At 47.2% G+C, this 26,808-nt stretch overlaps 1 protein-coding gene across 1 annotated transcript in view; it reads left to right on the forward strand.

The window, feature by feature from the left end:
• SLIT1 (slit guidance ligand 1) overlaps positions 1–26,808 on the forward strand; it is a 120,125-nt gene that overhangs the window by 86,069 nt on the left and 7,248 nt on the right. The window contains exons 5-31 of the mRNA XM_083443783.1: positions 608–679; positions 1,099–1,170; positions 2,336–2,407; positions 3,113–3,276; positions 4,040–4,187; positions 5,064–5,135; positions 5,444–5,515; positions 6,318–6,389; positions 7,315–7,458; positions 7,988–8,151; positions 8,812–8,835; positions 9,529–9,673; positions 11,073–11,147; positions 11,870–12,013; positions 12,187–12,330; positions 12,653–12,819; positions 14,225–14,357; positions 14,984–15,052; positions 16,942–17,013; positions 18,427–18,498; positions 18,980–19,051; positions 20,461–20,624; positions 21,668–21,792; positions 22,416–22,513; positions 25,105–25,244; positions 26,147–26,240; positions 26,394–26,531. Of these exons, the coding sequence (XP_083299909.1) occupies positions 608–679; positions 1,099–1,170; positions 2,336–2,407; positions 3,113–3,276; positions 4,040–4,187; positions 5,064–5,135; positions 5,444–5,515; positions 6,318–6,389; positions 7,315–7,458; positions 7,988–8,151; positions 8,812–8,835; positions 9,529–9,673; positions 11,073–11,147; positions 11,870–12,013; positions 12,187–12,330; positions 12,653–12,819; positions 14,225–14,357; positions 14,984–15,052; positions 16,942–17,013; positions 18,427–18,498; positions 18,980–19,051; positions 20,461–20,624; positions 21,668–21,792; positions 22,416–22,513; positions 25,105–25,244; positions 26,147–26,240; positions 26,394–26,531 (2,928 nt within the window). The remainder of the gene's footprint in view (positions 1–607; positions 680–1,098; positions 1,171–2,335; positions 2,408–3,112; positions 3,277–4,039; positions 4,188–5,063; positions 5,136–5,443; positions 5,516–6,317; positions 6,390–7,314; positions 7,459–7,987; positions 8,152–8,811; positions 8,836–9,528; positions 9,674–11,072; positions 11,148–11,869; positions 12,014–12,186; positions 12,331–12,652; positions 12,820–14,224; positions 14,358–14,983; positions 15,053–16,941; positions 17,014–18,426; positions 18,499–18,979; positions 19,052–20,460; positions 20,625–21,667; positions 21,793–22,415; positions 22,514–25,104; positions 25,245–26,146; positions 26,241–26,393; positions 26,532–26,808) is intronic.

Here is a 26,808-nt window from a genome sequence, read left to right on the forward strand (position 1 = left end):
AGAGCTGGAAGAGGTTTTGCATCTGCTAAGACTCACCTTGTTTCTTGCATGCAGATGCCAGAGACTGGAATATGCATCTTCATTGTCCATTAGGTCACCTCCTTTGCTATTTTTAAAATGGACTGTTCATGTTTATTTTGCTATTTTTAAAATGGACTGACTGGGTTGCTTTTGTACCTTGCCGTAAATCAGGTGGATACTGGATGTTTGAAAACGTGCATTCTTATTTAAATTGTTTAAGGTATTCAAACCACCACTGGTCATCTCATCTTGCTGCCATGACAGAAGTGGCATGAGATGAACCATTCATTATATGAACGGGGCACATAATGCAATGCTGTTCGCTGTGCCAGTGTCCTGGGGGGTGTTTGGTGAAAAGAGCAGTATTTTGGGCCACACACAGCACCTCTTCAGTGCCAGAGTTCACTCTGGTGCATATAAAACAATAAGGGTGGTCATGCATCTGAGCATGTGCAGAATATTTCTTCATTGCTGCTTAGTATTCCCCTGCTAGTCCTCATAGCCTGATGCCTCACTACCTTGCCAAGCCCCCGTACTTCATTGTCTCTCCACTGACAAATGGCTCTCTTAAAATTATCATCTGCAGGGACTTGAGTGAGAACCTCCTTCTGGCTGTTCCCAGGAAGGCGTTTCGTGGAGCTACTGATCTCAAGAACCTGTGAGTGACCTGGCCCAGCAGGGCAGCAGATAGGGAAGCACAGCATGCCACATTGCCCTGGAGAGATTGGCATGATGTTTCATGCATGCACATACTGAGGTCATAGGGCTAGCAACTGTGTAGAGGAAGATCTCAAAAATTCCTTCTACAACAGATCCTTCTACATCTGTGTCCCACAGATATAATGCAGTGCCTGTTGTGCCCCAAATCATATTTCCCACCCACCCATACCTATCCTTCTCCTCCTCTTGGCTACTTGCAGTTCTCCAGTGCTTCTTATGCCTACCACCAAGTCCTCCAGCATTTCTTCTCCTTTCATTGAGTGCAGCAGATTGGTCTTTGTGTCAAGCATCCTATGTATTGGTCTGCCAGCACAGCTATTGAGAACAGGTATATTAATCTCCTCTTTCATCACTCAGACAACTGGACAAGAACCACATCAGCTGCATTGAGGAAGGGGCCTTCCGTGCTCTCCGTGGCCTGGAAGTTTTGTAAGTGTCTCTGGGAGGGCTCTGTAGAAGGTTTGTCCTATCAGGCTGAATGGAGAGCCTGCCTAGAAAAGCATGACTGTGGTAGAATCCAGCTCAGTTAATAGGAGGGTGGCCTGGAAGCATCCTGGGGTTAGGGCTAACTCTTCGCAAGAAACAGTTCCCACCCCAAAATGTGGGCAAAGAGTCGTGTTTTCCTCTATAGCTTTATCACTGGTGTATGATCTGCTGGCTGAGGTGGCCATAGCTTTATCCCTTTCAACACCCCACTCCTGGCTATTTTCCACCTTTAGAGCCCTCATTGGTTTGGGGCTAAGTTATTAGAAGGAGAAGCTGTGCCTGTATGAACCTACCTTTGCTTTAAGGTGGATATCAGAAGCCCTACTTGTTGGCCTGCATTTGAGATCATTTAGATTGGTGGGCACCACGAAACAGGGCCTTCTCAATGGTGGCCCCTACTTTATGGGATACCCTCCCTAGAGTAGTGTTGATGGGTCACTTTAGCTTCAGTGTTTAATTTGTTTTGAACTGTTTTTAATGTTGAATTTTAAATTGTTTTCAAAGGGTGGGTGATAAATCAATACAACAACAATAGTAATAATTAGTCATAATCGTCCTACTATATTACTATGCAATTGTGCATAGGATTGTAGTTTAAGAGGGTTTTTAAAATCCCAGTGGTGAAAACAAAGCAAAACAAATAACATTACACCTGGGCTGGTTTCAAAAGTGATCAAGTGACAACCCAAAGCCCAGTAGCTCCCCTTGTGCAAACCGCTGGAGCCTGGTCCTGAGCTTACTAATGTCAGCAGGGCCTTCCTCCCAAGCTTGAGGGGAGCGTTGGGTCAGATGAAGGTAATATGCATGCAATCCCAGGGAAGCTCGCCTGTTAGTCAATGCAAATTTTCTTGCTAAGATGGCCCTAAAATTCACCTGTTGATGTGTCATTCTAAGATCCTCTGTTGTAGGGGTGTGTTAGAACTTGCCCTTGCTTCGCCCATGCTGAAAGTGATTTTGAAAACAAGATGTGCTGTCAATCTGAGAAGTGTCACATGCCACTCTGTGAGCCTTGTTTGTTTGTGTGTACACTGCACACACAGCCAGATGAAAGGACAAGATGTTTCTCTCCAGCATTCGCTGATGCTCTTCCTCTTCCTCCTTCCTGCAGGACTTTGAACAACAACAACATCAGCACCATCCCCATCTCCAGCTTCAACCATATGCCCAAACTGCGCACCTTGTGAGCACATGATGAAACAGCCCAAGGGCAGGGTGGGATTGGGGGTGGGGTGGAAGACCGCAGACTGGACATTTCATAAAGCATGGTGGGCTGGGAGCTACCAGTCCATACAAGGAATCCTTTTGGCAACTTTTCACTTTTAGGTCCTGCAGGTCTCCCTTCTTAGCACTGATGTTTTCATAGTGGATAATGCCTAACCCTGTGCCCAGGATCCCAAGAACCTGGGGCCCTACAAAGATGTGGGGTGCTGCCCCCCAATGGCAGAAAGAGCCATAGCTCTGTTCATGGAGTTGTTGGTTCCTTTAATGAGAAGGTGCATCATGGGACAGAAAGTGATGGCATTAATGTGGTAGGCAGGACACTGGGTGAGAGCAATCCAGCTCACCCCGTAGCGGGGATTCGAACCACCAACGTTCCGATCGACAAGCCCAAGGCTCAGTGGTTTACACCACAGCGCCACCCGCATCCCAGAATGCAGAGTACTAAGGCCCAAATCCCACAGCTTCAGATCCCTATTGGACTGGACTCTCCTTCCCAGGAAATGTCACCACATTTTCATTCCGGCTCAGTAAACCTAAGTCTGTCTCTCTAGAAATGGCTTTACCTACAGTATCTATGCAGGTGTCTCAAGAGGTAGCTGTGGAAAGACAGTGATGGATGTTTCTTCCCCCCTCCCCCAACCTTTCCTCCCCTGGGTCCCTACAGCCGCTTGCACTCCAACCAGCTCTTCTGCGATTGCCATTTGGGTTGGCTTTCCCAGTGGTTGCGCCAGCGCCCCACAATTGGGCTCTTCACACAGTGTGCCGGCCCTGCTGCCCTCCGTGGTCTCAACGTTGCAGAGATTCAGAAGAATGAATTCAGCTGTTCAGGTGAGTGGCATATATGGGGTTCCAGGGAGCTTTGCAGACCCCCAGAATCACCAGAGAGAGGCCCCTTTTGCCCTCAGATTCAAGGCATATCAGCCCTGGAACCAAAGGGTTAGTGAAACCTGCCACAAGAGACCATTGGTCTCTCAAATGCGCAGAGACCCTCTTCCCACGACACGTTAGTTTCAGGAGCTCTTGTGTCTCGTGTGCAGGCCATGGTGGTTGCATGACTGCAGCCTGGACTGCAGAAATTGCTTTTCATTCTGCAGAAATTCTTTTAAAAGCATGGTCTCCTTTTATCTTGCATTTTTCTATTTCTGACAGTGTGAAACTATCAAACCATTAGTGCTGGAAGCTGCCATCTTGAAAGATGCCCGCTTGCTCCCTGTGCTCTTTATGTAGTTTTCCTCCTCAGCGTTGTGAAATGGTGCACCATGCTGCCCTTTCTATCTCATGTTCATTTGTGTACTTGCCCTCCCCATCACACTGTCCATTTCTTGTCTCTGCTGATTTGAACTATCAACCTATGTAGCAGTTCTGCATATGTATTCATCTCTATGTGTAAACATCTGTGGAGAGGGGCTGAGAGGAGGGCGTGCTAGTGGCCCAAAGGCTCTCTAGCTGCCCTGAAGAAAGTACACATTCCAAAACCCCAACAGACCACAGGCAAAGAACAGGTAGGCAGGGCTAGGGATGCCCTGCAGTGCCGTGGGTTGCAAGCCCTATGCAAAGAGGATGCACTAAGCTTCTGCATTCTTCTCTGCAGGCCAGATGGATGCTACCAGGACCCAAATCTGCAGCTTTTCATCGGGTTCCTGTCCCGCCATGTGCACCTGCAGCAATGGCATTGTGGACTGTCGCGGCAAGGGGCTGACAGCCATCCCTGCCAACTTGCCTGAGACCATGACTGAGATGTGAGTGGATCCTAGGAACGTGGTGGGAAGGCAGGGGGTGGTGGGACCTGAGCACTAGCACCCTTCCTAATCACATCTACTCTGCTTGGGTGCTCCTGTCTCCTTTGGCTAGTATTGATTCAGCTCGTATTGGAACAGGGAATATATTGTTGCCTAAGGAGCACCATAGTGCAATTCTCAACTGTGACCTTATGTCAGGGGTGGGGAACCTCTGGCCCATGGACCAGATTTGGCCTGCCAAGCCATTTCACTCAAGCCATATGCATGATGTGAGGACAGGGCATGACTGAAAGGGGCTTTCCAAACACCCCACAATCAGCCAGTTGCCATGTGTCTGGGAAACGAAGCACTTTGAGAGGTGTGTGTCCAGCATTTCCCAAGCACCAAGCATGTGACTAGCAAAGCACTCTGCACAGTGCTTTCCCAAACATCTGGCAATCACCTGGTTTGGGCATCTGGGAAGTGCTGTGCAAAGCTTTGACAGGTGTCGATCACCCGATGCCATTATGTGTCAGGTGACTGGCATATGGGTGGCCCTACTGACTGTTGAAGTTGGCCCACAAGGGTAGGGGGAGATAAAGATGTGGTCCACTGGTCCATAAAGCTTCACCACTCCTCCCTTATGCGGAGATGACTCTAGTTTTTGCCAGTCCCTTTTGTGGCTAAAAGTTGTACCAGGATCAGAGATTTCTGCTTCCAGAGAACTGGGGGAGATGTGTCAAAGAGAATTATCCAAAGAATACAGCTGTCTGCCTACTCTTGGGAACTACCTCCTGCCTGATCTCTGGGGCATCCTTGTTGGAAGAGATGGCACTTCAGTTGCTCCCATGGTGCACTCAAGCTGATTTGCTTCCTTGTGTTCTGTTTCCCATGCAGACGCTTAGAACTGAATGGCATCAAGTCTATCCCACCTGGAGCCTTCTCATCATATAAGAAGCTACGAAGGATGTGAGTGTCTTCAGCCAGAGTGAACAGTGCTGGGCTTGATGGACAAATAGTCTGTGCAGGCCTAAGGCAATAGCATCTGTCTAGACGTGATACAGGCACAGGGGAAGCAGGTGCTGCATTGCAAGGTGTACTCGAGGGAGCACAGAGCTGTATTGGCTGATGTGCATCTCCATCTCAGTCCTGCTAAGGAACAGGAGTGGAGCCTTTATTATACTCTGTAAAAAACACAATGTGAGAGAGCCACCTTCAGAAAAGGAAGGAGCTGTGACTACATACTTAGAAGCGTTAACTTTGCCTTTGCCTTTCAGAGACCTGAGCAACAACCAGATCTTGGAGATTGCACCTGATGCCTTCCAAGGCCTGCGCTCACTCAACTCTCTGTGAGTAGCCTCAGTGGGAGCAAGCATGGCAGACATTAGTCTAGGTGGGGAAGTGAATTGCCACTTGCATGCAGCATGAGAATGTTCTTGCACAAGCTCCACGCACATAGCTCTACCACTGGCTATGCGCTGTGGCTTCCTGAATATGCCAGTTCCAACTCACAGCCCCCTTGGCCAACATATTGCTTGGCCTTTCTCATTCCCAGTTGCTGCCGATAATGTTAGCATGTGAGTCGCCCCACCCACCACACTCCCCCACCACCCACTGCACCAGCAAGTTAATGTGGCTCCATTCCAAAGAGCAATCTGTGTCATGGTTGTCTCTTGAAATGCAATTTTGCAGGCACAGCTCCAGATGGCGAGTGTTTGCATGAAGCAGCTCTCCATGGTCCTATGGCGATTTCTAGCCTCACCATTTCAACCCTTCTCTTTCGAATGTTTGCAACGGAACGAGCGAAACTGCTGCAACCTTGCGGGGAGCCACTTGACACAGGCAGCTTGCCATGTGGAGCTGCGCCTACCTAGCTGTTTCAAGTGGCTGCATATGGCCATTTGCATATACAAACTGGGCCTCAGTGGGGACTTAAATCACATTTGAATCCAGATTCCCTGGTGCTGGCATCATAAGCCAGCTGGCACCTCACAGTCTCATGATCGTTACGTCCGCTATGTGTGAAGGGTGAGGGTATGAAGGGTGAGCCTGGGTTCAGTTGTTCAAGATGGCCTCTTTCCTCAAGGTACATCAGGACTTAACCACCGAGAGACGCAACTAATTCAAGCACTGGTTTTGTTTCTTTTCCAGAGTCTTGTACGGGAACAAGATCACAGAGCTGCCCAAAGGGGTATTCGGAGGCTTGTATGCACTGCAACTACTGTAAGCACAAGTGAGAGGGATGACTAGAGGGCCATTTGGACATCACTATAGCAGGGGGCGAGTGGCAGTGTGGAAACCTTGATCCAGATGGCAAAGGGGCTCCAGACCTCACATCTGGCTCCCATACAATTTCAGCATACTTATGTACAAACCTGACAGCCCTTTATCTCTTCCCTGGAACCTGCAACTCTCCTTAACAAGCCTTTTCTTCTTCCCTGCCTTCATCTTCCACACAGCCTGCTTCACTGTCCCCTGTGTCTTTCTACTCCACAATATCATCTAGAGTTACTGTCTTCTCCCCAGCTTTAATCTTTGCTTCTCTCCTCATCTGCCTGTATTCCTCATCTATACCAGGGGTCAGCAACTTGCGGCCCATGTGCCACAAGCGGCCCACGTGGGTCGTTTAAACAGCCCCTGAACCGCCCCTGAACTGAGCTGCCCATTCGCTGAGTCCCTGTGCACTGCACTAAACTGGAGCAGCGCGGAGTGGGGACTTGCTTCTGTGGTGCCGGAAATCGCGTCTGCGCAGATTCAGATGCCGAAAATCGCATCTGCGCAGGTGCGATCTGGCCCACGGAGCAATCTCCATAGGAGTGAACCATCCCAGGCGAGGTAAACCTTGCCGACCCCTGATCTATACTATCCCTTCCTTCTGTTCACCTCAGATTCAGGGAAGGGTTGTGGATATCCTGTCTCCTCACCTGTCTTCTTTGTGGCCATTTTGTTCTCTGACCTACTATCACTTGGTCTAGGCTATGTGAGTAACATGCTGGGTGTTAGTTGAGTGGGTGGGATCTGCGGAATCCCCTGCTGTGAGCAATGGCCAAGAATACTTTGTGTGTGTGTGATAGCCACTACCACTATGACCATTACAACGTGCACATGCACACACTCTGATATGGTGTTTTGTGCTCCTTCACTCCAGGCTCCTGAATGCCAACAAGATCAACTGCATCCGGGCAGATGCCTTTGCTGACCTGCAGAACCTGTCGCTGCTCTCGCTGTACGACAACAAGATCCAGACCTTGGCCAAGGGCACCTTTGCCACCTTGCGAGCCATCCAGACTCTGTGAGTGCTGGCTTCTCTGAAGATATGTCCAATGAGAACAGGGTTCTGTGGGAGGAAGGGAGGAAATGCCCTTGGAACACGGGGGTCCCACTGAGAAGGCAGGTAAGATTCTGTGGCCAAGGCAGGAGATTGCCACAGGGGCAGAGCTCTAGAAAGAGAGCGAAAAGCCTTGCAAGGCCATACCTTTGCAACCATGTTCAAGACCAGCCTTTCCTAACTGGATGTCTTCCAAACATGGTTGCCCATAACTTGGCTGGGGCTGAAGGAAGTTGTTCCAAAGGGCACCAAGTTGGGGGAGACTGCCCTAGAGTGTAGAGGCTGGCCCAGGGCCATTGGCAGAGCCCAACATCCTGGCTCCAAAGTGAGGTCACAAGGAAATGGACCACTTTGCCTTTGGGGTGCCTACAAGGGCATTCCGCATTATGCCAGCTAGAAGCAGCATCTTGGTTGCTAGATTTAAGGTTGCTCTGACAGCAGCCACCAGAACAACTCTGAAATTCAAGCTGCTCTTGTTTCTTTCCCTCTACAGCCATCTGGCCCAGAACCCCTTTATTTGCGACTGCAACCTGAAGTGGCTGGCAGACTTCTTGCGTGCCAATCCTATTGAAACAAGTGGTGCTCGCTGTGCCAGCCCCCGCCGCCTCGCCAACAAGCGCATCGGACAGATCAAGAGCAAGAAATTCCGCTGCTCCCGTACGAATGATCTTCTTCTGTAGGGCTGCGTCTAGATTTGGGGATCAGGACAGAGCAGTTATTGGATGTCCCCCTGCACTTCATTGCATACTTATTCAGGGATCCTGGCATTAGCACCTCAGTGAAATCTAGGGGAAGATATTGTAGATACACACACACCCCAGCTGAAAAACTGCAGTGTTTCTGTTCTCTTATTTTACAAATTAACTCTTACATCTTGTTCACACTTTGATGGCTCGTGGTATATTTGTCTACTTTTCATCAGAAATACATATTAAGTTAATATGCATGATGTCATTTCTATATGCAGTATACAGTGGTAGCTCGGGTTAAGTACTTAATTAGTTCCGGAGGTCCATTCTTAACCTGAAACTGTTCTTAACCTGAAGCACTACTTTAGCTAATGGGGTCTCCTGCTGCCGCCACACTGCCAGAGCACGATTTCTGTTTTCATCCTGAAGCAAAGTTCTTAACCTGAAGCAATATTTCTGGGTTAGCGGAGTCTGTAACCTGAAGTATATGTAACCTGAAGCATATGTAACCCGAGGTACCACTGTATATACTCGTTCATACATGTTTGAGGAAGTTATGAGCAGCACAGCTTTTAATATCTTAAGTTTGCTGCATTCAGATTAACACTCTGCATATTTCTGTTCACAGCCAAAGAACAGTATTTCATTCCAGGTAAGGGAGCCAGTATGGAGATGCTGGAATTTGCACTTGAGTTGCATGCATATGTTTGTGGTATGTTTGCACTACTGGCAGAATGAGGTTGCAGCCTTGCAGGATTGCTGTTATGATGTATTTTTAATGGCTTGCATTAGATCCAGCAGTGGTGGCATGGACTGTTTGCAGGCACTGTAAGGCTCAGAACAAGATCAACCAGTCTCTGTCTTTCATATCTGCCCTCTCCATTTGCTGTAGCACAGGAGTGGCGAACTCAATAGACCACAGGTGGTCCACAGCCAATTTCAGTCTGTCAAGTCTCCACTGCTTCTGGCTACTTGATGGTGGTGCCACTTATTGGAGCCTTACTCTATGTGCAGAAATTTCTGGCTTAATTATGCTGGCCAGAGGATTTATATATTTTTATTTATGAGTTCTGCATTCAGCTGGGATCCCTGATAAAGCAGAGCTCCCAGATGCCTGGTGGCTTCTAGAGTTCTACTCACATTCAAGCAGCCATGGTAGAAGCTCCCTTCAACAGGAGAAGGTCTGGGACTGGGTGAGCAGGAATGTTGGGAGCAGAGTCAGCATGTGAGGCCTCATGGCCCCAGACAGAAGGAATCCCCTTCCAGAATATGCTTATGCAACAGTCCCAAGTATTCACACACACCTCTGTGTGTATACTGTCTCATTGCTTTCTCTTGGTGGCAGGTACGGAAGACTACCAGTTGAACAGTGAATGTCACAGTGACGTCGTCTGCCCCCCCAAGTGCCGCTGTGAAGCCAACGTGGTCGAGTGTTCCAACCTGAAGCTGACAAAGATCCCAGAGCGCCTCCCTCAAGCCACAGCTGAACTGTAAGTCAGCATGCTTTGGCCATATCTAAAAACCATACTTCCTTCCTCACTATCAAAAACCGAGTACAATTATTTGCTTTCCGTGTGGCTTTATTTACACAGTTGTAGATAGCAAATGTTGCTATTGTAGGGTTGCTGGTGTTTTGAGGACTGATCTCTGTGGCAGAGACACAGAGGCATTCTCTATGGTTTTGGGGTTTGCCCTCCCCCCTCAAGCACTGAGATGGAAGGACCTGCTTGCTGAATGGCTCCCCCTGCTGAGGCACACCTGACCTCCCAGGCACACCTGGCCACCTGGGTCCGCCTGCCATCTGTGAAGCAGGATTTCATTTTACTCTACGGAGTCCAGCAAACATAAGAAGAGCCCTGCTGGATCAGGCCAAATGTCCATTTAGTCCAGCATTCTGTTCTCCCAGTGGCCTATGGGAAGCTTGCAAGCAGGATCTGACACAACAGTGCTCTTCCCACTTGTAATTCCCAGTGACTGGTATTTGGAAGAATGCTGCCTCTGACAGTTGAGTTAAAGGTTAAAAGGTTCCCTACATACTTGCTGCTAACCATGAATCTATGAAACTCACAGTTCTTTTTCTTAAGGTGAAAATAGAAGTGAGGGGGAAACTCCTTGTTGTCCAAGGGTTTTTTCTCCTCATACTTAATTCATACTTGCTGCAGTATGTCCAATTCTTCTTCTTCTACTACATCAACATCATCATCATCATCATCATCATCATCATCATCATCATCCTCATTATTATTCCCCACCCACCTGACTGGGTTGCCTCAGCCACTCATCTAAGATTCCTAACTTCTGTACCCAGTGTTCATCTTACACACTGACAAAGCTTAGAACTTCTATTTCTGGTGCGTTTTTCACTCCAGTGCCTCTCCCTTCTGTTGTGCACTGCACTGCACCCAGCATCCCATATTGTGTACTAAACGGGTATCTGAAGCCTTTTATATGAAGCATTTATTCTCCATGCAAGCACAGTGGAATGGCCCTTGGCCCTATCCAGTACTGAGTCTTTCATTGGGCCATTTCACCTTCTATTTCTATTCTATATTAAATTCTCTGAAATTATCTGTGTGTAGGAAAAGGGCACATTGTTCATGCGGACAAGTGGCTTTCTGCTGCAGATGCTTGACTTAGAAAGCTGGTGTGTATTGGCTTTCAAAGCCATATACTTACTCCTGGCAGAACAATCCATTTGCATCATGCTTTATATTCTGATATATATGCACATTTTTATACACAGGGATTAACTCAGTACAGAGTGGAAAGAATGTGTTAAGCAATGCAAAGTTAGTTTTCAGAGATGGGCCTAGAATACACATATATTTTATTTTATTTACTGCTTTGCTTTCCGAGCTGTATGTTTACAATCCTTTATTTCTGTTGCAGGCGGCTGAACAACAATGAGATCACAGTGCTGGAGGCCACAGGCATCTTTAAGAAGCTCCCACACTTAAAGAAAATGTGAGTATGTGGGTAAGGGGTTCTCATAGCAGAGGAGATACTCCAAAGACCTCTTGTGCACACAAGATCTGGGGAAAAGGAGGCGGCAATATGAACAGGGCTTAGAGTGCAGCAGTATTCCAACAGGAACCAGATATTTCTAATGCAAGAGGCTGACATATATGCCTAGAATGGAAAGGCCAAACTAGAGATGACCTTTGTCACATTGCTTGGTGTTGCATAGTTGATTTTTAAAAGTTGAGCAGCTGGCATAGGGGGGCCAACCAGATCAGGACAATGGTGTGGAGTGAGGGGAGCTTTGACCCAGTGCTGGAATTGCCCCCCTCCCACCTCAACTGCTGTTTACAAGGAGAATAAAGCTTCCATTGACATCAATAGGAGCTTTCCTTTCAGTGCAAACAGCAGGCACAGGAGGGAGAAGATTCTGATCGAGACTGCCAGGGGCTACTCAATGGGCCTTCAGAAGCAGAAACAATTTTTTTTAGAGGAAGTCAAAGGCTTAAAACTAAACATATGGCATACATTCAAAGTGGGGGCAGCAGGGGCAGCTCGCAGAAGAATTAAAGACAGTAAAATAAAACCAGCGCTGTTGGAACTACTACAAATATTGTTCATTTGTCTCTGTTGGAGAGAAATGCTCCTTGTAGGCGGTGCACTGAGTTGAGAAAACTTTCTGCCTGCTCCTGTGTTCTACTATCGTTTCATGTTCCTTGCTTTCCCAGAAACCTGAGCAACAACAAGGTGTCAGAGATTGAGGATGGAGCCTTTGAGGGGGCAGCTTCAGTCAGTGAGTTACACCTGACAGTTAACCAGCTGGAGTCAGTGCGCAGCGCCATGTTCCGGGGCCTCGATGGGCTGCGGACCCTGTAAGTTGGCCTAACTGGGGTTGTGAGTGGGTAGGGAAGGTAGGAGAGAGCGGCAGCGGTGGGTTGTCTGTATGCAGGAGGAGTAGCAGGGTGGAGAATGCTGTCAGGCTCCTTTGGCTTTCAAGGGGTAGTTTGTAGAACGGGCTTCTTCCCATTCTCTGTTTTCCTTCCAGGATGCTGAGGAACAACCGCATCAACTGCATCCACAACGACAGCTTCACGGGCCTGCGCAATGTGCGCCTCCTCTCGCTGTACGACAATCAGATCAGCACCATCGCACCTGGGGCTTTTGACACGTTGCAGTCGCTCTCCACACTGTGAGTTGCGAGGCGGGGAAATTCTAACCTATTAACTAACCTCTGAACACGCTCAGTCCTCTATCCCTTGGTGAGAGCTGTCTACATGGTGTCTGCTACCCCACCTTGATTGTAGGGAGGCTCCATAGCTCAGGAGTAGAACCCACGCTTTCTATACAGCAGGTCCCTACTTTAATCCTTGGCTTCTCAAAAGCGCTCCTATGTAGCAGTATTGGAAAAATCTGTCCCTAAGACCTTGGAGGGCTGCTACCTACAAGCCTTTGCTAGATTATCCTGTGTTTGCCCAGTTTATTTATCTCCCTCCTGTACCCCTCCCACCCAGGAACCTGCTGGCTAACCCCTTCAACTGCAATTGCCGCCTGGCCTGGTTGGGCGACTGGCTTCGTAGGAGGAAGATTGTGACTGGGAACCCCCGCTGCAATAATCCGGACTTCCTACGCCAAATCCCACTGCAGGATGTGGCCTTCCCCGACTTCAGGTGTGAGGAAGGTAACTCACAGGCTCTCGGTGGGGATGAGGATGATGGGGAGGGAGCAATTATGCAGACTGAGGCTATGATTGTACAGCAGGTGTATCTTCCCACAGACCCACATAAGGCCCTATTTGAGTTTCCGCTAGCAGACCAGTGTAGTATAGTTGGGAAGGCTGTTGTGGTTGAACGAGGTTGATATTCCCATTAAGCCATAAATGTCCAACCCTTTTCCCTGTCCAGAGTTGTTGCAATATGAATTTAAACCAACAGAGGGCACACAGGAAGTCATTACGGAAAAGGGGAGTGCCATGTATTAAGCCAGATTTTGAAAACGCTGAATGTCCATTAGCCCAGGCTGCACTGTGTGTGTAAACTGCCTCAGCCCTCAAATCTTGCAGTAGCAGTTCACACATGGAAATGAGTTTCCTCACACAGATCAGCTGAAGTGGGAGGAACCCAAAGGCTGCTGTAAAGGGCAAAGAAGACTGCAGCCACTAATGAAATGATGTGGTCGCCCCATTCTGAAAAGTTGTGGGAGATTTAGGGTGTGTGTGTGTGTGTGTATGCATGTATGTCTTGCAATCTTCTTCCCGTACTGTCTCCTCAGTTGGCATGGCCTCTTTTGTTGTCCCAGCATGGGCACTGGTCAAGCTCAGCAGCAATTACATGGACATGCCTAGCAGTTTTAGTATTGCCTGGTGCCTTCAAACTAGACATAAACTGAAACATAGCACAAATCTTGTCAGGCATGCAGCAGGTCCCCACTTACGTAAGGGGCTGTGCCGCCGTGGTTAGGAGTGGTCTCAAGGTCCCCGTCCCCCCCAAAGTCAATTAATTGGTTAAAAGCAAGGCAATTTAATCAGCTATTTAACCACTCAGTATAAATAAGTACAGTATCTTAATGCAGGAAATATTTTTGGAGATGTTTAACACAGCGTCACTTTACTAAATAGGTAAATCATTAACTGTCTAGCAAATCATCTTAAGCCGTTGGCCCTGGTCCAAACAGCAGCTTCTGATATGGTGCATCTATGCAGGGTGTGGAGGGGTGGCTGCTGTTCGGGGGGGGGGGGAATTAACAGCTCCATAGCTTTTCCCATGTGCTTCTGAGAATTGAAACCCTTGGGTAAATCAATAGGAGGACATAGATGTCAAAGGGACCTTTCACACTCTTTCCAATTAAGAGCGGCGTTTTATTTGCAATGAATTAATCACACCAGTTGATTAATATTCTCAGTTCTAATTGCTGCTGATGCCTTTGGCCCTTTGATAAAGTGGGACACTTTATAATGGCGATATAAGGGCAGACTGAAATCTAGATTTCCCTGGAGAAACATAGGATAATGTCTGCTTTCAAAATCTCCTATTCCATCACCATGCCGTCTCTTTCCACTGTGAACCCTTTGGCTTGTGCCTTGGCAGGTCAGGAGGAGACAAGCTGCTTCCCACGCCCTCAGTGTCCCCAGGAGTGCACTTGCCTAGACACTGTTGTTCGCTGCAGCAACAAGCACCTGAAATCCCTCCCCAAAGGGATCCCCAAGAACGTCACAGAGCTGTGAGTAATGCTGCCTGGGCCCTTCTGCTGACGCTGCATCCAGGAAGAAGGGGCAATGTGGGCACTGGCACCCATGGATGAAGGGGCTGGGACCAGCCTAGTGAGGGGCATGCAGCTTTATACCTTGCACTGTTCATCAGATCATCCTCAAAAGCTAAACACTGATCCAGTGCATGCCACATTCTCTGTGGGTTCAAAACTGGATGCCACTGAACTCTGAAGGGATTTTTTATTTAGGGGAATGAGTTCTGTGGCAGGTAGAAGTGGCCTGTAGTACTGTTAATTTACTCTGCAGCGTTAATGAATCCAATGTTGATATCCTAGAATCAAACATCTGGAAAACTGGAAGAAAGCATGGCAGCCTGAGACAAACATAGTTTCAGATTTAGGAGAGCACGTATGCCACCGTGTTAGAAATACAGGCGTGAAACACAGGCATTTGCACTTACAAGATAACTCTGATGGTTCTCCCTTAGCTGGCACCATTAACAGAGGAGCAGGGACAGTGCTTATCACTAGTTATAGCTTCTAGGTTTAGAGTCCTTTGAACACCATTGTTGGAAGTTTAACAGTCCTCTCCTGTATTGCTGCTGTGACCTCTGATGCATCCTTCATTGTCCTTGCAGCTACTTGGATGGCAACCAATTCACCCTGGTTCCTGGACAGCTCTCCACCTTCCGTTACCTACAGCTGGTGTAAGTATCTGAGAAGAAGTGGCCTCGCGTGGGTCTCCAAGAGCTTGCCATAGTCTTTTTTCCAGAGAGGCAGGAGATGGGCTGTGGGCTGTGGCCTCTTCTCAGACATTTGTGCAGCATGTCTGTGGAAATTTTTAGACCAGGCCTAGGTGGGGAGTGGTGCAACTCGTCCCTCAGTGGACGCTGATCAACTGACTTGGCTCACATGGTATCAGCCTTTCACCAGTACAGAGGGGCTGGTTGGGGGTACAGGAGATCTTTGTGGAATCAGGTGGCCATTCTGTTTTCAGGCTCCCAGGAGAGCACCAAAGAGAATAAAGCAGGTGCAGAAAGACTGAGTGGCACCCAGATGTTGTATCTCCCACCTGGTTCTTCCATCAAAATGGAAAAAAAGCCTTTTCGTTAAAACACACACATACCATAGAGCTATATGGAAGCAGAGAAGCTTCTGAAAAACAACAAGAGGATGGTCAAAGAAGCTAGCATGGAGGATAAGAAATAATTTTTGTCTAAGGGAGAATTTGAGAGGAGGCATAGGACCTGAATTACATAAAATTGAGAGGAGGCATAGGACCTGAATTACATAAAATTATGCTTAACATATTAGCTTGTACAGCTGAAGAGGAGGTGAGAAGCATAAAGCATTAAAATTAACCATTAAATGTTTTTAGATTTTAGCCGCCTTGGTTATGGGGTCGCTAAAATGCAAATGCCGTACAACTAAAAAAGCTGGATTCTCTTGAGCAAGGTGCAGTTAACTCAGCTCAGGATATTGGATGAAGTAAATAATTATAAAAACGCCATCTAGTCCATCTGACTTGGGATTTGGAGTTCATCCATCTCTCTATTTACTTTGGTTTCCCTGGACATTAGAATAGCTTTGCTTTTCTGTTAAGGCACTGTGAGTCCTTTAGGAACTGATTTCAGTTCCCAAAGAGGTAGATTACCCTTCTGGCATCTTCTCATATGTGGTTCCTGGAATTTTCTGCATGATATAGCCCTTTCCCCTGCCCCATTGACCCCACCTCACTGACTTTTCATCTCAAATGTTTGTTTATTGCCTGACTAAGGAATTCCAAAGGACCCTTCACAGTTTATTTCATTTGCTGGCTGTTGAAATGCAGCTGAGTCTTAAGTCTTAAGCACACTGACTCCAAGATTCACTCCATGCTCTGCAGGTCATCTTGTGGCTTTCCCTGGCCTTCAGAGCATGTGCACTGCTAGATTTCCTTCTTCCTACATGATACAGCTTATCAAGATTCCTTTCTAGCAGCACCAGACAGAGGAGAGATTAGAAGAATTAGCTGACATCATGCAGTCATCGGCCCAGAGCTGTTGCCAAAGGAGAAGGCAGATTTGAAGATGCCACCAGGGCTGCATCTGCTGGATGTTCAGTCTGTGGAGCCACTGTTCACATGAGAGTGTCCTTAGATATGCAAAAGACTGTAGAGATTGAATGCAGAAATCTGGGAAGGACAGAATTGTTCCATCCCTATTTTATCCAATGGAAATAGGGACATCCCATTCCATAATGATTATTTTACTATTTTTACCCCACACATCTTATTGGGTTGCCCCAGCACTCTGGGCAGCTTCCAACATACATTAAATAATAATAAAACATTATTTTTTTTAAAAAAAATCTTCCCTGTACAGGATTGCCTTCCAATGGCTTGGGAGTTGGATAACTCCATATACCCTCCAACATTTCTCCAATGAAAATAGGGATATCCTAAGGAAAAGCAGGACATTCTGGGATCAAATCAGAAACCAGGATGGCTTCTCTAAATCAGGGACTTCCCTGGAAAATAGGGACACTTGGAGGGTCTGTTCTATAGGAAGAGAGAGTTAAATGCGATGTGAGCTTGCACGGTGCTTTTGTCTTACAGGGATCTGAGCAACAACAAGATCAGCTCTCTCAGCAACTCATCCTTCACCAATATGAGCCAGCTCACCACTCTGTGAGTGCCCAATACAGCATTTGAACAGCAGATCAGAAAGGGAGGATGTCCTACTGCCTCCAGCAAAAAGAGGCCTCCTCTACAGGGAGAGAAATGCCTTTTTAAATGACTGATGTTACAGTATACTGGCTTATACTGTGCAAAGCATGGTAGAAATGCCATTGATCCCTGGGGTCTACTGCCTGGCCAAAGAGAACATCAATTGATGGGGTGGCAGTTGCTGGTTCCAACTAACTAAACAGGAATGGATGCCTCCTGCAGTTCATTCTTGTCTACAAAGTGTTCTGTGACAACAACTACTTATAATCTGGAATTTGCTTAAATCCATGTGACCCATACACATGTACTCGTCTGTTCCCATCCTGATATTAGCTTATAAATCCTAAAGCTGCTACATCATCATTAACATTAGGTTAGGAGGTTTCTTTCTGTCCTATTGACTGTGGTGTTCAGTTTCTGAGTTCCAAGCTTAAGGGTCAACCAGAAGGGCTGGAAACTTATTTTCATTTAAAAGACAAATGTAGGACTGAACACTTCAGTCAATAAATACAATTAAATTGTTTTCTGGCAGCCAGAGCCTTGAAATTACAGGATTTTAGTGGGATTTCAGTCATCCCAATTGAAAGGGGGCTGGTGACACATATTGTTGATTGATAATATATTTAAAATCATCTTAGCAGTAAATAGAATGCCACTGCTATTTAACTGAAAGACACACATCCATTAAAAAAAAAAAAAGAGTTGAACTGGATAGTTGAACGGAGTTGAATAGAAGTAATGTAGAAAGTGAAAATCCTTCATTGGCCAGCAGACCCTATTATTTTCTGTGTTGCCATCAAAGTTGCAATTTTAGACTTGTGTCAAGTACTTGACCAATCTGGAGAGAGTATGAACTTCATGGGTTGTTAGCATCGTCATTGAGTGGAATCCAACCATACCCCAAGAACACACTGTGCCCCAGTTTATGTGAGTTGCCCATTAGAGAATCTTGAAAGAAACAATGGCTTAGCTCCTAAGGTGTGCTAACTTAGGGAACTTCACAGAAGGAAATTTTCCTGTCCCCGCCCCCTGCTGTGCCCTGCAAAAAGCCTGTCAGTAGGCTTGGTGGGGGTGTCTCCTGAACAATGGGGGTTTGGGCACAGAGGTTTGCTGGGGGAGGAAAGGCCAGGAGGGTTTCCTTCTGTGAATTTTCATAGCTTACCTTAGGATCTGAGTCCAATTTTAGGGAGACCCCCCACCCCACCTGCAGGAGAAGCGTTTTTGATGGGCACAGGGAGAAGGAGGGAAGGGAAACTTTCCTTCCTTTAACTAATGTGGGGCTGGGGGAGGGATATCAGACAGTATGTGGGCTGGGTGGTTTTTTTTAGGAATGTGTGATGATTCAAACTCTTCCTTCTCTCCCCCATCCCTCAGGATCCTCAGCTACAATGCCCTGCAGTGTATCCCTCCCCTGGCCTTTGAGGGTCTCCGTTCGCTACGGCTGCTGTAGGTACCTTGTATTCCTGTATTCCCCTATGCCCCAGTTCAAGGAGAATCCCCTCACTGGAGTCTGACTTTGGCCTAATTCCTGGGAAACTGTTACCTTAAGAAGTGAACAGCCAGGCAATTGGTAGTGGAGGGAGAACAATGGGCCGAGGGACCCTCCACTTGCCTAGTTTGTGTGTGTTATGTGTCATATGGACATCCACTTTGCTCTCCTTGTTTCTTTGGCTAGTTAGGGCTCAGCCACGCATCATCTGGGCATAGAGCAGGCAGTCTATCATAAGTCCGCGGGTTCGTAATCCAGTGCTTGACATATGATGCAGATGGTAAAGGGGGGAGGAGTCTGAAAACCCCAATTCCTGACTTCCCTGGTTTTAGGCAGATCCTGCTCCCCTAACCTTCTTAAAGGGTCCATCACAACAGGTAAGACAGGTGGGTCCCGCAGTCCAGGACACTGAGAATGCTACTTTTGTTTTGTGCACAGGTCCCTCCATGGAAATGATATTGCTACACTTCCTGAGGGGATATTTGCTGATGTCATCTCCCTATCTCACCTGTGAGTATTTGCATCAGTTTGAACACCCATTTTTCCTCTTGCACGAGAATCCCAGCTTGGCACTACTACCTGATGCTCTGTGGGACAGTACTTGGAAGGCAAAAGCTAGAAAGCATCCTTTGTTTCCCATTGTTTATCCACCAGGTCAGAGAATGATGCTAGGCAGGGGTAAAGCCTATTTTCATTTTGGTGTGATGGCTGCCTTGGCTGACGTGATGGCAGGTGTTGTGTGCTCTGCATGCTGAACAGCAGCAGGAACTGGCCTGGTTCTGTTTTCTTGCAATGTTGCTAAAGTTTCTATTGGCACCTTTTATCAGGAAGCAGCAACCAAGCTTGCAATCCTGCAGTGTGCACCTCTTGAGTAAGGCAAAGGAGTTAGCAAGTACACCCCCCCCCCCAGGCTGTACTGGCTCTTAATGCCCAGTTGGCTGTGAGTGGGGTGGGGGAAGGAAGTTTGGGAGGAAGTTGTGCTGTGCCTCTTGTCTTCTACTGCACTTCAGAATAATGCAGGAGAAACCAGAGTAGACCAGCACCCCAATGCTATAAAGCACTGCAACAGACTCTACCTGGGTTAGAGTCTAAGGAGAAGGATGGGGAAAGGTACATTTGGAGGAAGACAGGGGTATGGGTTTTTTTAGGGTTTTTTTCCCCCAGCAGGACCCTCAGCCTGCAGAGCAATTTCAGCCTTCAGAGTAAATTGTTTCTCAATTTACATACAGCTGAAAAGATTTTAGATATGCTAATAAGCAGCACCTCTAGGCAAGGCGGCAACCCTGGGGACTACCTCTATGTGCGTTCATCACTCAGCACCCGCACCCTGAAGTGATGAGTGGTACCAACACCCTGCATTTCGGTGGCTGCAATTTGCACATTTAGCTGCATCTTATTGAGTGATGTCGTCAGGAACTGAGATAGCAAGTTGCAAGCCGGCATGTGTGAATCATACCTTTAAGAACAGTATGAAGAAGGAGAGAGACTACAGTGGTATCTCGGGTTAAGAACTTAATTCGTTCTGGAGGTCTGTTCTTAACCTGAAACTGTTCTTAACCTGAGGTTAAGACTTTAACCACTTTAGCTAATGGGGCCTCCCGCTGCCGCCATACCACCACCGTGCGATTTCTGTTCTCATCCTGAAGCAAAGTTCTTAACCTGAGGTGCTATTTTTGGAGTCTGTAACTTGAAGCGTCTGTAATCTGAAGCATCTGTAACCCGAGGTAGTACTGCACCTCAGATTGCAGCTATTTTGCTCTCTCTATGAGGGCAGTTTCAGAGTGTGAAAATAGAAACCTTACTTATTAATCAGTTCCACGGCCACTAGAGGCAGCCAAAGAGATGAAATGCAATGAATGACAGCCCCCCTCCAGACCTTAAGGAGTTATGTAGAGATTCTGGTTCTCCCTGCTTCACAGAGCCATCGGTGCCAACCCACTGCACTGTGACTGCCACATGCGCTGGCTCTCAGGCTGGGTCAAAACTGGCTACAAGGAGCCTGGCATTGCCCGCTGTGCTGGCCCTGCGGATATGGAGGGCAAACTGCTGCTCACCACTCCTGCCAAGAAGTTTGAGTGCCTAGGTAAGTGAATAAATACGTTATAGGATACTCTATACTTTATTCATTTTGTAGAGCAGCTTTGTCCAAACAATGGCTCTTTCTGGTCCACCCTACCCTGCCCAGTTGCTCTTTGGTCCTCTTCCCTTTCCCAACCAAACTGGGACCGAGGTTGGGGCACCTTAGCTCCAAGGCAGGTCAGGTGAACAGTTTGGGTAACTCCAAGTACTATAGGGCTTGGGCCTGTGGGTTGAGCATGAGGCACATAGTGAGGGAGCATGAGGGTTGTTAATGTGCGAGGAGGGGGGAGATGAAAGGAAGGGCTTTATGCTAGTGATTGGAACTGTGGTGAGGCTTGTGCAACTTCTGTGTCTCACCACATTGCCCACACATGTGCTACTCCTATCATGTTTGGTCCATAGTGTTGAGAAGGTAAGATGAGTGTCTTGGTGAAGGAAGACCTGGAGGAAGGACACAGGCTGGAGGCTATGTTGCCTCCTCCTTCCATAGCCTTCTCATCCAGCTAAGTCACTAGAGACAAATCCATCCTAGCTGACGTGGTAAGAGTGTCTATATAGGAGCACTCCAACTGTTCGCATCTTCCAGCTTGTTCCTGGCCTCTCTATATGGCAAACCCCATTGGACTGTTTGTTCATCGTCCAAAGGTCTTTCCCATCAGTTGCCACCCAGCCCCCCCCCTTTTTAAAAACTGGAGGAGCCAGGGATTGAACCTAGGAAATTCTGCATGCAACGCATGTGTCCCAGCACTGAGCTATAGGGCCTACTATTTAAAGAAGAAAAACAAGTAAGCACAACCTGGCTTTGTGCCACGGAGTGGGGTGGGCAGACTCTCCTTTCAGAACTCCTCCATCTGTTAATATATATTCAGCTCCACCATTAATCCGTTTGCGATCTCCTCTATGTTTCTGGCAAGTGCCTTGCAAAAGATTCTGGCCAAGAAGGGGGACAGTCTTCACAGGAGGATGTGTGGAAATCCTCCCTCCCGTTCAGTGATTCTTTGGCTCTGACCCCAATTCCTAGTTGTCTGGTTTCTTTCATCTATGCAGGGCCTCCTCCCCTCATCATCCAGGCCAAGTGTAACCCCTGCCTCTCCAGTCCTTGTCAAAACAGGGGCACATGTCAACAAGACCCTTTGGACTCTTACCGCTGTATCTGCCCCAGTGGCTACAAGGTGAGAAGAGGGATGGGGAGAAGGAGAGGGTGACTAGGGAGGGTGAAGAGATCATTGACAAAGGGAAGGATTGGGCCTTCTCCCTGCTTTGGGGACCATAGCCTCTGACAGCTTGTGTCGACCAAAAGAAAAAGGCTCAGAGAAGGACCAAGACATGGTGGAAGGAACCCATTCTCCAGTTTGACAACCAGCCTAGTTTATCACTGCCATCAGGAATGGGCGAGATACACTCTCAGTCCCTACTGATTGGACCTAGAGCTGCCACTATTTCTGGGGGTGGGAGTGGGGAATGTGGAACTGGCTGTTTCATCTGAATGTTCGCCAGATGTTTTGCACTAGCGTGCCCATTGTCCCTGATCATGATGGAAACTGAACTTCAAAACTTACAGAGGACGCTTGGTTGGGAAGGCAGCTCTTGACTCATAGCTATAAAGGAAATCCTGGTGGCGAAAACAAGCAAACCCAAAAAGGACAGCCTGCATTATGTATAGGCAGCAATTCCTATTACTATTATTTTGTTCTTTTATGGCTGATGAGCAAGACTGAGAAACCTCACGTCCTGGCCAGAGCTTTATCATTTGTTCTTTGTATTGTGGCTGCTACTTCTCCTTGTCTTATTCCAGGGCCAAAACTGTGAACTCTCTGTGGATGGCTGCTCCAGCAGGCCCTGTGAGAATGGTGGGACCTGCCTGTCTCACGAAGGCAGTGAAGCCAGCTTCACGTGAGTGGCTGCTCAGGTTCTCAAATGGGGGGAAATGGTAAAGATTTTGGTAGGGACTTTGGGGAAGAGTTTAGGGCAAGAATTAGAAGAAAGCAAAAGGAAGAGTTTGGGGCATGACAAGGAGAATAAAGAGAGCAGGTCTCCCTAAGAAAATGGAACCTGATGGGGCTTGAAAGGAGAAAATAGGGGGAAGGGGAGTGGGGGTTGGCCAGCTGATGGGCTTGAGAGAGTTTCATACCTTGTTCTGTGAGGCTTTGGTGGTATGTGGTGGAGATGAGAGCACCTCTTCAGCAGTAAAAAAAGGGGAGAGGAGGAGAAGTGGGAGCCCACAGGGATGTTACTGGGTAGAGAGAGATGAGGTTTCTTTGATATCCAAAGGATTCCTAATTGGTAAGGCAAAAAGCATCATTTTTTATGCTTACCTTGGGCTTAAAAATTAGTATAAAAGCAAAGAAGGCAAAACCTGTCTTCCTGGCAGTGAATGAATGTAAAGAAATTAAAATGGTGTCTAAGATGTTTGCAAAATGGCTTCTTACAAATGCATCTTAATCTGCTGCTTATATGAGTTGGAGAAAAGAGATTAACGTATCTTTTGGACTCTGCAGACAAGAGCCTCAGGCGATCAAAACTTCTTGATTAGTAATCGTGAGAGTGATATTTTGGTGGCCATATCCTTGTTTATGGTGCTCTTTCGTTTACTTCTAAATTTACAAATTATAAGGGAGGAATGGCAGAGATTTACAGTGAAAGGAGACAATGAATTTGCCAGGGACTTTTGCAGCTCAGCTTGCTTGGAACATGTGAGCTTGGCTTCTGTAATGGAGTCTCTCTTGAGGCCCCTCCAGACTAAAACCAACGTCCTTCTGAGGTGCAGGCCATCATAACAAAAGCTGGATGTTTTTAGGGGTGCTTTGTAACAGATTTGGGAAAAAGATTTGGGAAGCACTCTGTTGATACTGTGCAAAAAGGCACTCTTTACCCTCCACCAAGATTGTCCACCACCACAATCACTAATCCTGGAAGCCGTAGTCAGTTTCTTTCTGTAAAAATGGGTTGGGACCCGGCAGGGGAAACCTTTTAAGACGTATACAGCCTCTTGGGGAGCTGTAGCTCTGGTTTGCAGTTGGACTTCAATGCACAGGGCTCCTCCCCACTTCACTCTCCAGAGTACAGTGTGGGTGGCTTTCTGGGAAACAGACCATAATTAGTGGCTGAAAATAAACCACAGGCAGTAGAGAGAGAATGGGGCCCTAGCCCTTTCTGTGTACCCAAATTGCCAAGATGCTAAATGGCCTCTCATCCCGTCACCATAACAACCCAGCATCTTCAAAGCCAGCACATAATGTCCTTTGGGGGTTGACAAAGCTGTTTGCGTGCACATGCCAGACTAGATTCTGCCTTTGGGGAAAGGTAGTAGGCAGGGAGATGAGCCCTCCAGGAAAGGATATCAGGACCCTCAGCCTGCAGAGCAACTCAATATGCCAGAGACGGAAGGTCATCAGTTCTTCCACCTCTGCTTCCTCTTCCAGCTAAATAGGCTACAGGCAGTATAAATGGAAATGACAGCATACGCCGCACAACTCACCTGTGCTTTTAGTACAACAGACCCCCTCCCAACACGCAAATATATGTGAATGCAATGCATCCCTTTCCTGATGTGTGCACAGATGTGACATGGTGCACGTAAATGAATGTCAAGTTCAGATCCACGCAGTACACAGCCAGGCACATGCATGCATACATAGCACCACGTGCATCATGTGCATAGAACTGTAGATACAGCACACACACTGATCTAGCTTGAGCATGCAAATGCAGCCATAGGTATAGCTTTGAAAATTGATTTTATTTGCCTGTTTGCTGGTTTACATTTTTATTTAAAATAGTTGTATACTGCCCTTCATGAAAATGGATTTCAGGGTGGTTTATATAAAAAAATTCAACAACCAGAGAAAAATACAGTGAACACACCCGAAACCACTGCTGAGTAGCAAGAAACAGTTAAGTGACAATACTTAAACAAACATTTAGGCACATTTAACATTGAGTCTCATATCCTCTGGCTTCTCACATCTGTGTCTTTTTCTTGCCCATCCCAAGGCTCCTCTTTTCTTCTTCTTCTTCTTTAACCCCTCCCCTGCCCTGCCTGTTCCACTACTCAACTTAAAGCCCCTCCAAGTCATAGCTGTCAACTTTTCCCTTTTCTTGCGAGGTATCCTATTTGGAATAAGGGAATTTCCCTTTTAAAAAGGGAAAGTTGACAGCTATACTCCAAGTGTGCCTGCCCAGAACTCTCCTGGAAACAATAATCTCTTTAACCCCTTCTATGCCGAGTGGTCCTCCAAAGTGGATCAATCTACACCCTACCAATCAGAGATGAAAGTGTCTCAGGTTCAAGACAGTGCAATATTCAGAACCATTGGCGGAGCATTGAATGTTCTTCTGGCAAAGCCCTGACTTCCTTTCGCGCTTCTTTGGGCTCTTTTCGAGAATGATAAAGAAAAACCGCCCACAAAACCCCTGAAATGCCCCAAAGCAAGCAGCTTCTAACCTCTCAGTTTGTTAAACAACCCTCATTTCCCTTTTGACAGGTGTTCCTGCGTGGATGGATTTGAAGGTCCAACCTGCAGTCTAAGGACCAACAACTGCAACAATAACAATTGCAAGAACGGTGCCACATGCATTAATGGATCCAGCAATTACACATGCTTATGCCTTCCGTTCTTCACAGGTAGGGCCAGGCTTGTAATGGAGGCGGATGCGCTTGAAGAGAAGCAGAAGAGAGCTAAGGTAGCAAAGCACAAACTTCTAAGCTGGTCAGTGCCAGAGGCAGGTTTATCCTAAGGATCTGACTACAGTGCCCAACATTTACTTTTTTTAGTTTAGTGGTAGCACCTCTCCTTCACCAATACCTGAAGATACCCCAATGCATTTTTTTTAACTAACTCTAGCTTCCCAAGTAGTAGTTCCCACTTCCCTGCCAGGTTAGTATCTAGCCTGTGAACAATAGAAGGAGATCCACCTATACCCTGGTTGAATATTGAGTCATGGGTTTGGGAGTTAGATACAAATAACAGCATTCTGGGCTGAAGCATGAGACTATAAATATTTTATTTTAAATTATTTCATAAAATGTATTGTCAAAAGAAAAACCACCCCTCAAAGTAGTTTGGCATCTATTGTATGAATGGAAGTTTGCCATACCTTATCTCACAGTGCTTCTAGTGGGCTGCCCATAAGATAGGGTTGCCATACGTCTGGAATTTCCTGGACATATCTGGAATATTGTAGTAGATCCCGCTAAGTTGTCCGGGAAAATCTGGACGTATGGCAGCCCATGATGGCAGGGTCGTTTTTGCTGATTTCCTTAAAAACTAACTTAAAAACTTCATGTGAAAGCTCAACAACTTTGGGCAAACTAAGGAAAGCTCAATAACTTTGCGGGTCCAGATTTTCACTGTTTGAAATATAGAAATCCTCCCATAAGTTGTTGGTTCTGTTGCACAAATGCAAGTGATGGGACTTCCCTTCTCTGCCCTTTCCTTGGGGGAGCTGGTTCAGCCAAATGCAGACTGGGCCCGGGGGACATGGGGCCTGAGCCTGCTTCTCTCTACTTTTCTCTCCTTCCTGCAGGGACTTACTGTGAGCAGCTCTTGGATGTCTGCTCCCTGGAGCTTAGCCCCTGCCAGCATGATGCCGTGTGCAGGGTTACCCCTGATGGGCCCAAGTGAGTGATTTAGCAGCTACCACGGTGGCATGGGGGGAAGCAGAAAAATGTAAACCTACAGCAAACCAGGGGAAGTGCAATAGACTTCTAAAGTGGATAGGAAAGGGATGCAGCTACAGCCAGTGAGTGGCTTCTCCCTGTCCCTGCCTACAGGTGTGAATGCATGCCCGGCTTTGTGGGAGATAATTGCAGTGTAGACTATGACGACTGCCTAGACCATCGCTGCCAGAACAACGCCAAGTGCTTTGATGAGCCAAATGGATATTCCTGCCTTTGTACTGGAGGCTACAGGTAAGGTTGTGAGATGGGCAGGAGTATATACCAGTTCATCTCATTCTAAGCTACCTGCAAATCTCAACACCTGGGATTGCCCTCTACTGGAAGAGTCCCTCTTCCACGAGGCTGGCTGGGAGAAAGAGGTACAACAAAAAGAGTGACCAGTTGTTACCAGAAGTGTCAAACAGTGATCAGTTTTAAGAGCCTGGCTGTTTCCAGAGTTGTTTGACTGCGCTTATGAGATTAAAAGAATGCATCTCACATTTGCTGGGACTTTGTACCACACAAGGAG

This window comes from Podarcis tiliguerta (assembly GCF_965153285.1).
Source record: "Podarcis tiliguerta genome assembly, chromosome: 5".
Classification (NCBI taxonomy): domain Eukaryota; kingdom Metazoa; phylum Chordata; class Lepidosauria; order Squamata; family Lacertidae; genus Podarcis; species Podarcis tiliguerta.